Source organism: Pseudopodoces humilis, chromosome 14, assembly GCF_049639895.1.
Source record: "Pseudopodoces humilis isolate 2021_Gansu_Grassland_sample_001 chromosome 14, ASM4963989v1, whole genome shotgun sequence".
NCBI lineage: Eukaryota > Metazoa > Chordata > Aves > Passeriformes > Paridae > Pseudopodoces > Pseudopodoces humilis.
The window spans coordinates 190435-202321 of record NC_142213.1 but is presented as its reverse complement, the minus strand read 5'-3'; the positions used below and the strand labels follow the sequence as shown (position 1 = coordinate 202321).

Sequence of the window (11887 nt, the reverse complement as noted above, 5' to 3'; positions counted from 1 at the left end):
GGACACCCACGGGGACAGTGCCGTGCGCGGGGATAGTTCCAAGCACACCCCAAACCGTGCAGGGGCGAGACTCTGTCAGGCTGCAGCTCCCTGCAGCCCCGGATCCTCCAGCCAACGGCCGCCGAAGTCCCGCAGGACGCTGCCGGGGAGCGAGGGCAGGCACACGCTAACCCCCAGTCAATAGGCCCATGCAGCACCGGGCACAGAGACGCTGCATGGACAGACACACACAGAGCCTGCAAGGACAGACAGACACAAAGCTGGTAGCCTGGTACGAAACAGTTTTATTCCCTCACTGTTTTGCCTCAGCCATCTGCTACTGTCGCCTTCACCCAGGCCAGGACATGCTTCATGTCCACATCCACGCCACACTTCGCAGCTATGCAGGTCTTGTCGCAGCTGACGATACCAGCTGCATATTAAGTGTTGTCATCGGGACGCTGCAGGGCAAAGGCTCCGCCTGCATCCCCACAGCAGGTGTCCTGCCTCAGCTCACTCCTGCCCACACAGAAGGTGCCATTGCCATGAAGGGGCTGGACCCAAAGGACATATTCCAGGTACTGTAGTATTCCTAGCACTGCTCATTCTCAGCCGCTGGCAGCATCACATACTTCAGCATGTCAGAGAAGCCAAAGGCGGCACTGCAGCTCCAGGCTGAGGTGTAGCCCACCTGCCCTGAGTGCACATAGTCCTTCTGGGACAGACAGATAGGCATCACCTCCTCTCCAAGCAGCAGCTCCTGTTTCAGCTTCAGCAAGGCCAGGTCTATGGCCTGTGGGTAGCCGGGGTGCAGAAACAATGCACCCGATGCTCAAGGTGGGCTGCTCCTCAGTCAGAAGTCTCTGCTAGCAGAGGCCTGGTACACTTAGTCCATCCCAGTTCTCAGGTACCCTGGTGGCTTCTCCCACCAGGAAAAGTGGGAGAGCTGATCCTGCTCAGCTGAGGAGAACTAAGCTGCATCCCTCCAGCCCATGGAGTGTCCCCAGAGCAGCACACAGGACCAGGTGAGCCAAATGTTTATTGACACTCAGTTCTGCTGTCCACAGGGAAGCCAAAACAGAAGCCTGAAAAGCAGCAGTGTCATGAAGGCCCTGTCCCCTGCTTCCCACCAGAGCAGCCCCTCACTTCACCCATCAGACCCTTCCCAGGGGCTGGAACCAGGACCTTGTCTCAGTCCCAGTCTGCCCAGCATTGGAATTGTCACATCCATCCTTGCTCAGCCATGGCTCCTTCCAGCCACACCTTCATTCTGCAGCATGTCAGCAGCGGTGATCTGCTCCAACTGCCTCCATGACGTTATTGAAGCCCTGCTCCCTAACCAGGGACAGTGTGTGGTGGGACTGGGCTAGTGTGGCACAGCCCTGCAGTGCCACTGCTTGGGCACCAGCACACAGCTGTCCAGAGCTGTCCTAGGACGAACATGCCTGGTCTCCACTCACCTAAGCAGCTCCTCCAGTTCCCGCTTCACTGCCCCCACCACTGGTGGCCCGTGGTACACAAGTGCTGTGTACAGCTGCACAAGCGAGGCTCCGGCCCGGATCTTCTCCAGGGCATCCCGCCCGCTGCTCACCCCTCCCACGCCAATAATGGGCACCCGGCCTGTGGGCAGAGTGCATGGTCAGGATGGCACAGCCCATGCTGGCATGCACCCCCAAGCTCTGTTGTGGCATCACCTTGAGTGAGAGCGTACATCTCCCTGATGGTGTGTGTGGAGAGCTCCCGCAGGGGCTTCCCACTGAGGCCCCCAGGCTCCATGCGCTGCCTGCTCCGGAGGCTGCTGGGGCGGCTCACGGTGGTGTTGCTGACTATCAGCCCATCCACACCTAGCTGCAGGGGCAGTAGTGTGAGGACCCTGTTTTCACAAGCAGCCCAGCCCTCCCCTCCCCTCCTGGCAGGTCAGGACCACCCAGCACACAACCCAGAAGTGTGCCTGGGGACAAAGCTGCCCCTCACTGCCTGGACTGCCTGGGTCACCGACTGCTTGGTGACACACATGAGCACTCACTGACTCTGACCTACCCAGGACACCATCCCTACAGCAGCCAGAGAGCTGCAGGCATACGTGTCTTCCAGAGCGGTGACTTGCCAGGACCACCATGGTCCTGCCTCCGGTGGCCTCCCCTTCCTGCCTCCTCACCTCACAAACAACGCTGGCGATGTCCTGCTTGTCCTGTGTGGTGAGGTCAGGGGCAATCTTCACCAGCACAGCTGGCTTACGCTTGCAGGGCAGCAGGTTCCTCTCCACCAGCACCTGTCAGTGCACATGGCAGTGCATGGCAAGGAAATGCCTCCTGCCCCAGATAGGAGCTACAGACACCCACCACCACAGGCAGTACAGGCACATGCCCTGCTCCTCTACATGACACCAAAAATGGGAAAGGCACCCTTGGCACAGGCCCTGGAGCACACAGCAGGCACAGGACCCCAGCAATTCCTGCAGTTGTGGGGTGGACAACTCACTGTCTCTTGCAGGAGCAAGTGGAGGGTAATGCTTCACTGTTCCTGAGCCCTTTGCTGAGATACAGTGCGTAGTACACCCACGGCAGCAGAGACAGAGACATCTCAGTGGTTCTGCCCACCATGTGGGAAAGCCACACCCATCCCACTCCTCCCTGTGCTCAGGCAAATCTTGGCTGCAGCGGTGCAGATGCTGCCAGGAGATGGAATGCATCCAGTGCTGTAGCTGTGGCTTGCTGGGGGGAGGCACCCACCTTGCTCAGCAATTCCCGCAGCTCAGCCTTGCCCTGCAGGTCCCGCAGCCCTGGGGTATTTGGGCTGGACACATTCACAACAAGGTAGTCAGCCAAAGGGCCCAGTGTCCGGACCCCAGCCACATAGTCAGCTGCAGCATCAGTAGAGCTCTTGTTCTTGCCCAGATTGACTCCAAGGGGCATCCCAGCTGGAACACAGACATAGTTGAACCAGGGTAGCAGGACAACCACCAGCCAATGGCCAGAGCACCCAAAACAGGAGGTCCCACGACCAGCTAAAGTTAAGATGAGGATATGCAACCCATGTATTTCATGAGGATGGGACTGTCCTGCAACCACAAAAGCATTGCCACAGCACCTCCCAGCACCACAGCCTTCAGCCTGGCAGAGGTTGCCCTCAGGATCTGCCCTGGGGTCCTCTTGGCTTCAGCTATGTTAGCAGATACATCCTGCCCAAAGCAGCAAGTAGAGCTTTATTCCAGAGAAAACAGCAGGAGAAATGTGCCTAGTCACAATGCCAAGGGTGAGACTACAAGTGAATCTTGCTGTCCAAGCGTTCCTTGCTTCAGCTCCTGTGCCTGGATACTGGCATTACACACCAATCCTGGTCTACGGGTACCCAGGAGATGCCCAAACCTTCCCCGCAGACCCCAAGAGCAAAGGCTTACAAGCTTGTCTCACCACCAGTGAGCCTGATCTGTGTCTCCTGTCGGGCTCGCAGCCTGCGCTCCACCGCAATGTGGCCATGGCTGTTGAATCCATACCTGCACCAGGACAAGACTGGGCTCAAGGCTGAGTTATGTCTGCAAGCCCTGAACAGAATATGTGAGAAACACAAGGCAGAGGTGTGGTCTCTGCAGCTTTGCTCAGCACATCCAACCAGAAGCCACCACAGCATCAACCAAAGACCTGGGATCACCCAAATATGCACCCTCCCTCATGGCAGGCAGATTGTGGGACATGGCAGAGCAGATCTCACCTGTTGATAACTGCCTCGTCCTCTACCAGCCGGAAGACCCTGGGCTTGGGGTTCCCTTCCTGGGGCTTGGGTGTGACAGTTCCCACTTCCACAAAGCCAAAGCCCATCTTGTACAGGCCGTCCACAGCCTCACACTGCTTGTCAAAGCCAGCAGCCAGGCCCAATGGGTTGCGGAATCGCTGCCCGAGGACTCGCACCTCCTGCAAGGCTGAGGCTGGGTCAGAGCTCAGACTCCAGGAACCATTGCCAAGGCCTCGCTCCAACACCCCTCCCGGACAGACCCGGTCGCGTACCCTGCTCTATGGGGTGTCCTTATGGGATGCCTGCCCAAGGGCCCCTCGTCGCCCGCCACCGACTGCGAAGGGACGCGGCCGCCCGCGCGCCCCGGGGAAGGAGGTGGCGACCACACCCCCTACTCTGTTCTGGCCGCTCTTGCGACCTCCCCACTCCCCGCCCTGGTCTCCGCGATCCCCCCCCTCCTCCGCCCTGGAGAGACGCACCAGCGCGGGGCCGTCGGGACGGGTGGGGGGCAGCAGCCCGAGGGCGGCGACGCGCAAAGCCAGGCCGTGGGCGGCCTCGGGGGGCAGCGCCCGCAGCGCAGGCATCACCGCCGCCGCGTAAAGCCGCTCGTCGCCTGCCGCCAGCGCCGATCCCAGAAGCAGCCCGCAGCCTCCCAGCGCCAGAGCCCGCAGCCGTCCCTGCGCCAGATCGTCAGCAGCACACCGGCAGCGATCCCCCACCGGCAACCACAACTATCCTAGCCCATCCCGGTACCGAGCTCATCCCGTTCCCTCCTCTCCCCGCACGCCGGCCCCGATCCCACACACCACCCATCCCGTTCCGTCCCGCCCCAGCCGCAACCGGCCAAGCCCGGCTGTCCCCAGGGTCCCCCCGACGTCCCCGGGCCCCCCGGCCGCTCACGCGCAGCGGCGCCGCCATCACGCTCAGCCTAACACGAGGGCACTTCCGGGGGCCCCCCTCTGTGATTGGCGGAGGCTGTACCCCCCCCAGCCAATAGCGACACAGCAGAGGCCCCTGGGGCGCGCCGCGCGGCCCCGAGCGATGCGCGCACACGACGAGCCCCGGACCGCGCTTTATTGAACGAGTACAAATGGCCCGAGCCCCGGGGAAGCGGACAGGGACGGGACAACTGATGTACAGCCAGGGCAGGGTCACGGACAGGTGCGGTAGAGCTGCAGACAGCGCCACGAACAGGTACGTTACAGTCCCGGGATGCCTCGCTCACGGTTCGGGTAGCGTAAACAAGATGCCACTGCGTATCCGTCAGACCACTCTCCTGCCTCACCCCCAGACCTCGGTGATCCACAGCTGCTCAGCACCCGGGAGGAAAGCTGCTGCATCAAAACCCTGAGGCAGCAGCAGAGCCTGCCTAGCTCTGCCCTCTGCAGGACCAATCACATACCCAATAGGCTCAGGCAAATAGTGCCACCCTTCTCCAAACTGCAAAAAGACCCCACCGAGAACACCATGAAGGCCAGCAAGGGCTCCCGAAGAGAAAGCCTCTGCCGGCAGGCACGGAGACATCATGGAGACAGCCAGGAACAGTGCCCAGAACATCATGCACAGCTTTCCCATACAGCTACCCACACTGACAGGAGCTCTTCCCTGCCGCACTCTAACAACATTCCCACAGTTCATCTCCTGGAGCAGCAAAGATCAGGAAAGCAGCAGCTCTTGGTGTAAGTACAGCAGGAAGAGGGCTTAAAAAGAAGAGTATATTCATTGGAGGTTAATACAGGAAGCCAATTTCAAAGGGAGTCTGTTTCAGAGAGAAGATGTCAGCTCCTTCCCCACCTTCCTGCAGCCCAGGAAGTTTTACGTTTTCTTCTTCAGCTCCTCAAACCTCCGTGAAAGATCATCGAAGTCAATGTCTTCTGAGGCAGAAGAGATGATGCCAGCAGATGCTGTTGGCAGTGTGTCTGGCACAGATGGCAATTCTGGCAGCACAAAGTTATCAAAGGTATTAGGAGCTCCAGCACTTGGTTTAGGAGAAGCTTCTGGCTTGGTCTCGGGCCCTGTTTATAAAAGAAGTATCACTGCACCTCACCATCAGCACACACTTGCCAAATGGAGCCCCACAAAGGAACGGTCATTCCAGCAACAGGCAGTACCAGTGGGTTTTTCTGTAAAGCCCCTAATATCCAAGGTTTTCCAAACCTCAACATACTCACCAGGCACTAGTGCAGCAGCGTCCTTTTCAGAGTTAGGCTCATCAATCTGAAAAAGACTCTCAGTTACTACAGCTCTGTCCCACCAGCCATGGTCACACTAGCACACAGGCAGAGCTCAGAGGCACAGCTTCACCTCCACCCCTAGCAAACAGCCATGGCTTTGCAACAACATGCCTCTCTTCCCAAGAAACAGTCAGCTCTTCAGCTTTTCTCTCCCTCCTTGTCAACTAAAGCAGCTTCACTGACCATATTCTGGAACTTGATCCATCGAGTACATCCACTATCAGGTCTGAAACATTTATCAAGACCATAAGTGGGAAAACACTGGCCCGTTCATCGATGTCATCACAGCTCCTTCCTGCCTTTCTTTATAAACCACTGACAGGACTTTGTGACTAGCAGCAGGGTATGAAATGACCCATCTCAGGTCCTGGTCTATCTGGGAAAAATGCTTATAACACACAGCCGTGCTAATAAAACTTCTTATTCCCTGCATGCTTTAGCTCTCAATACCCATTCCTACCCAGATCACCAGCACTGCTGCACCTGTGAGAACACAAAGTATCAGCACCCAAAATGCTCAACTGTGCTCCTCCCTACTCAGGGTGCAAAAACAAACAGCAGGTCACCAAAAGCAGAGCCGGAGGCATGATGACAAACTGCAGCAACAAAACCACAAACAAGCATAGAAAGGGAAGTCCCCAGCCTCTGCTTTGTTGTCCTCAAGGACTGAGGAAAGTCTGTGAAAGGAAGTGTCTTTAAACGTACAGCATCTGGGTCAGCCAAAATTGCCATCCAGGTTTTTAGTTAGTTCAAAAGCCATAATTAAACAGACTCAAGATGATAAACACGTCACACTGCAAAAACCAGAACTTGGGGATTCTGCTTGTTAACTATAGATCACCACTTTAACAATGTAGCAAGAAAAATCTTAGCTTTCCTTTGCAGCTAATGCACAGAGCTGAATGGAAAACTTCTCTCCACAAGTCATCCTTCCATCACGTGCACTCAGTGATTCACTACACCAACAAGCAATGCCACCACCACCCCAAAAGCTCCAAAGGCTGGCAGCAGTACCCTTTATAAACATTTCCCTTTCTGTGGCTACCACTGCACTCTGAGGACACTGCTGCCTGTAATGGCCATTCATCTCAGACACTTACGGACTCGTATGTGGGTGGGTTTGCCGGAATTGGTGGTGGGTGGATGTTAGTGAAAGGCTGGTAGGTCCCCACTGGCAGGCCACTGAAGTTCTCCTGTAGAGAGAGATCAGTCATGCACCAGACTACTCATCTGAGACACCACACATGTACAGCTGTCATGGGAGTCACAGGAAGTAGAGTCTTAGATAAATGCAGGCAGGTATCCAAGTGGGTAAGAGTTTATGCTTACAAGGAAGAGATTCTCAAGTATTAAGTCAGCTGTAGTCACCTGGAGCAGGCAAGACCCAGCTAACTGGACTGTGGGTTATTCTAAAGAATCAGCACAGGTAAACATTTCATCTTTCAAGTCACAAGAAGTACCAGGCTAATAAAGGAAATAGTCTGCCATTTCTGGCCCTGTGTGCAGTACTGCAGAATAGGAAGGAGGTTTCTGCCTCACACAAGGCTTTGAATTGCCCTCATTTGTCACACAACAGCACCTCAAGGAGCCAGACCTGGCAAAAAACCCTCAGCATATTTATGCCTGGGCCAACAGCCAGCTGATGATACTTGGCCCAGATTTTCCACAAAAAGCACTTCAGCACTACTGGGACTGTATTAAGACTCCAAGCCATCCCACTATTCTGCTCTCCAGTCTACACAGATATCCTTAATCCTATCCGTACATTACTTAATTCAGAGAACAGAGGAGTTCTTTTTAGCTCCCACCTTCCACCCTCACATCAAATCATCTGCAAGAGCCATTGGCTCAGTCTTCTCCCCTTGCAGGTCAGAAGGCAGGGCTCTTCCACATTTTTCTGTGCTATTCCCACCCCACAACACTCACCTGATTTCCTTGACTGAATCCTGGCACACTACCAGCCTACCAACTTCAAAGTGGAGCTCCAACTCCTGGACAAAAGCCTGGCAGTCAGAAGACTGCCTCAAGAGTTAAGTCTGGACTCCTCTGTTCCCTGAAGGCAAAGAGGGCTGGCTGGAGAACAGGGGTAGGAACCTCCACAGTCAAGAAGCAACATTTAGCTTTAGCTGCACTGCCAACAGCCTCCATTCCATGCAGTCTCACACCAAGAAGATGGCCTTCTGACACACTGAGCCATCAGGAACAGTCAGCAGAGGCACAGGGCTAAGCACCACAATAGGAATCTTTCACAGAAAAAGGCAACACAAAGCCCAGGAACTTACCGGTCCCTTTGAAGGTGGATAGGAGAAGGGTGGATTTGTTGTTGGCACAGGCATAGGCATCATCACGGGCATGGGTACTAACCCATCATGACCTATCATTGGGGCTGTAAATCCACCACCTCCGCCCCCTCCATGGCCACCCTTCTTCATATCATCCGTGAACCCCACATCAATTAGATCTGCTTCTCCGCCTGCTGGAGCTTCAGCCTGGAAAGGGTGGAAGAATTCTGCTCACCAACACATCTCTGTTATGATCACAGCGATCTGTACAGCATTAGATGCAGCATTTGTCAATGGACAAGATGAGAATACTCAGCAAGAACAGAGCAGAGAGTAGCTATACAGTAAAATTAATAGGAAACAGAAAGGGAACCAGGCTGTAGCATGTGTAACTACTGCCACACGCCATAGGGGTACATGAAGGAACAAGGATCAGACATTGCTGGGGCTGTCTGGAAGACACCAAAGCACAAGGACCACACAGCCCACTGCAATGCCACATCCTGGGGCTCACTCACCATCACCACTGAATCAGGCTCATAGGGCACATTGTAGTTTTTTGCAATCTCAATGAGGTATCTCTCCACCAGGATCTTGGGTGGTGCTTCCACGCTCAACTTGTGCATCAGCTGGAACACAGGGGTGGAGAGACTTAGTAGGGTCAGGGCAATGCAGCACCCAACAGCTCTGGAGCAGTGCCATCCCAGCCAGGGCTCCCAGCTGTGGGGAACAGCAGGCAGCCCTGGGGAGGCCTCTCCACCCAGTACAGTATGTGGCAAGCAGCCACAGGCCAGGGCTCTACTTGCTCTGCCCTTCCCCATCCACAACCAGCAGAGCAGGGCCTCCCTGCCTGGGGCCTCAGCACCATGCTCTAATGCAGGTAGGCCCTGGCTGCACAGCACCTGCCATGCTCCATAGTGACTGCATGCATCAGCCACAGGCCCAAGGGGCAGCAAGCCTCAGTAGGCGTGGCTGCTCTGCCAGCTCCACCTGTTCTACCAGTTCATTACCCTGTCGTTGACTGTTCCAATCTGGTTTGTCCGGCACAGCTTCCCATACTCCTTGCTGTACTTAGCACACAATTGATCAGCAACCTGCAGCAGAAGAGAAACTCTAGAGCATGCACACCCCTGCTTTCCCCCACCTCAAACCACACATCCACTCATCCACTTCCCTCCCTCATTTCTTCCACCGAGCACCCCAGTTCAGCAGCTGCAGCCACCCTAGATGCTCCAAGGACATCTGGTTTCCATCTGCAAAGCCCATAAAGTCCTCTCTTTTAATGATACAAAGTCCTAGACAAGACATTTGTATCAGCATCACTCCCACCCTGCATGTGCAACATCCCTCAAGCAACCTTACTCACAATCTTCAACTCAGCCACTTCCGACTGGAGACGTGGAGCAGCCCAAATCAGTGTCGATACTGCCTCTGCCAGGCCAGAGTCCAGCTCCCTACGACCAAAGAAATCAATTCTCTCTCTACCCCATGCATCTATCCTTTGCTGCCCTCAATCTACTTAGCCTTTAAGTTCCCACTCTATGTACACTGGACTCCACAGTCTTCCCTACATGGGGAAGAAAAGGTCTCTAGAGAGACAAACACAGGTACCCTTCTGTAGCTCAGACCTGCCGCCAGCACCCTCTCAGCCCGAGCTTACTTCATGGACTGGATCAAGCCAAAGCGGGCGAGCAGCAGATCACAGTACAGCTCCAAGATCTCCATGGCCTCCACAAGGTAATCTTCACGGATGATGTGCTCCACACGAATCCTGGCACGCTCATCTTTTCCAGCTGCCAAGTAATCTGCAATCTCCTTCCTTGCCTTCTGGGCCAACTCAGCTGCAATACACATCCCAAGCCCAGTCATTGTGCTGGTCTGAGCTGCTGCCTCCAGACCACCCATAGTCCTCATCACACAAAGCCACCACCAGCTTCTCTCACCTATCAAACCTCTGCAGCATGAGACACTCGGCCATGATTTGGCAGAGCCCTCATATCCAGGTCTGAATACATTTAACTCAAGGCAGAAAGGAAAATGGACTTTAGGCTGCTGGAAACACTCCCACACCTACCACCTCCCTGCAGAGTTAACCAGGACCACAGACCTTAAATGTGGCAGGGCAGGGCACGTGGGGATAATCTCCCACAGCACCCAGGGAGTTCCCCAGTGTGCTGTCAGCACACAAAGCCCACAGCTACCACCCCACAAACTGTACTCCAACAGCTGCCAGGAAGGCGGACAGAGACCAGACTGTGGCCAGCTTGCTTTTCTAGCTCCTTGTGCACCATGGCAGGTTGTAAGGCCTGGGTCCAGCAAGGAAGTCTGAGCAAAAAGCTACTCCATACTCTACCCATGAGAGTACCCTGACTTGAGAAACCTTCTCCAGTATCCTGAACCCCAAAAGCATCCAGGGTCCTGCTCCTTTAAATACTCACTCTTTTTTTTCTCCAGTAGTTTGAGGCGATTGATGACGAGGCGCAGGTTGACTCGCAAACGCTCTGCCTTGAACCCAGAGCCCAACATGATAAACACTTTCTGTGGAGAAGAGGGACAGTCACTGGAACCAAGAACTATCAGTCAGCACATCAGACACTGGGGGGAGGCCAAGAAATTCCCTGAACAAATAAGCCCTGGTCTGCCAAGTCATGTACTGAGTAGTTATTTACAAACTGCTGAACCTCAAGCACTCATTATTACCCTTCCCGCTTCACAATCCTGCACCTAACCAAGACCAACGGGATTGACCTTAGAAACCTCGAGGAAACTTCCTGGACATTTTTTAATAGGCAGAAAAGTCAAGTAAAGAGCCAAGCCTACCTCTATCCTATCAAAATACAAATTATAAACCAGCTACATAATTAATTCTCGTCACCAGAAGAAAAAGCTGCAGTTCCACATTCCCCACACTCTTCCTGCCTGCTTCGTCTCCCAGAAACCAGTTCAACTTACTAACTCTACAGAGAGAAAACTCTATCAGTATTTAATTATAGTATTCTATTTGCCAAGAACCTTTTATTAAAAAAAAAAAAGCTTCCATAAAAGATAACCCATAGAAAGACTTCGGTTTGCATCTCACCTCCCCATCCCTCCCTGCCGGCGGCTGCGCTGCCCAACGCAGACCGAGCCATGACCTGACCCGGCTGCCAGGACGGTCGCCAGCCACACCAGCCGCTCGGCGAGACTCGCCGCGTCCGGTCTAGTTGCCCAGGGACAGTTCGAACAGTGCGCAGGAGGCCCTGCACGAGCTCCACCGGCGCACCTGCACACGACGGCTGGGGGGAGGAATCCCTCTCCCTCCCGAACCAAGTGGTACGGAGAGAACATCCCACAGCACAAGCGGAGCAGACCCCAGGGGCGGGTCCCAGGGCTGCGGAAGACCCTGGGGCAGGGCTCCCCGTCACCTCCTCGGACGCCGACCACTCCCCACAGCCCCGCTCCCCACAGCCCCGCTCCCCCGTCCCACGGCCTGTCTCACCACTCGCCGCTCCGCGGGCCTCTGTCACCCAAAATGGCGCGCGGCGTCCGCAAGACTTCATTGCGTGCGGAGTGATCCTCATAGCCGGCACTCCCCACGTTCAGTCCGGGACACAGCCGAGCTGGCGCGGCGGGCGCTGTCCCGGCCCGCTGCCGCAAACGCGGCCCTGGCGCAACGGCGGG

General features: G+C 55.3%; 3 protein-coding genes across 5 annotated transcripts; all 3 read right to left on the bottom strand.

Annotated features, from left to right (window-relative positions):
* Positions 1–264: 264 nt before the first annotated feature.
* LOC102113645 (haptoglobin) lies at positions 265–811 on the bottom strand (the record flags this gene model as incomplete). Its single annotated transcript, XM_014260510.2, is given in 2 exon segments — positions 265–541; positions 544–811. Coding segments are annotated over 2 exon segments (504 nt in total), but the record flags the coding sequence as incomplete, so codon positions are not given.
* DHODH (dihydroorotate dehydrogenase (quinone)) lies at positions 265–4638 on the bottom strand. The gene is made up of 9 exons (XM_088062290.1): positions 4612–4638; positions 4191–4388; positions 3691–3890; positions 3393–3475; positions 2712–2899; positions 2138–2251; positions 1674–1827; positions 1440–1599; positions 265–1314 (listed from the first exon to the last, which is right to left on the bottom strand). The coding sequence occupies exons 1-9, from the start codon at positions 4627–4629 to the stop codon at positions 1260–1262; spliced, it is 1170 nt and encodes a 389-aa protein (XP_087918416.1). The 5' UTR covers positions 4630–4638; the 3' UTR covers positions 265–1259.
* Positions 4639–5251: 613 nt separating this feature from the next.
* IST1 (IST1 factor associated with ESCRT-III) lies at positions 5252–11843 on the bottom strand. 3 transcript variants are annotated; one of them, XM_088062292.1, is made up of 11 exons: positions 11706–11843; positions 10666–10765; positions 9888–10068; positions 9594–9681; positions 9238–9321; positions 8746–8856; positions 8228–8434; positions 7046–7138; positions 5883–5928; positions 5506–5726; positions 5252–5411 (listed from the first exon to the last, which is right to left on the bottom strand). In XM_088062292.1, exons 2-10 carry the CDS (start codon positions 10751–10753, stop codon positions 5527–5529), a joined length of 1098 nt encoding a protein of 365 aa, XP_087918418.1. In that variant the 5' UTR covers positions 10754–10765; positions 11706–11843; the 3' UTR covers positions 5252–5411; positions 5506–5526. The 3 variants fall into 3 exon arrangements, with proteins under 3 accessions (XP_087918418.1, XP_005531968.2, XP_087918417.1); XM_005531911.3 differs by having other exon boundaries at positions 5252–5726; positions 11706–11842; XM_088062291.1 differs by having other exon boundaries at positions 5252–5726; positions 10666–10766; positions 11686–11820.
* Between the last annotated feature and the right edge of the window lie 44 nt (positions 11844–11887).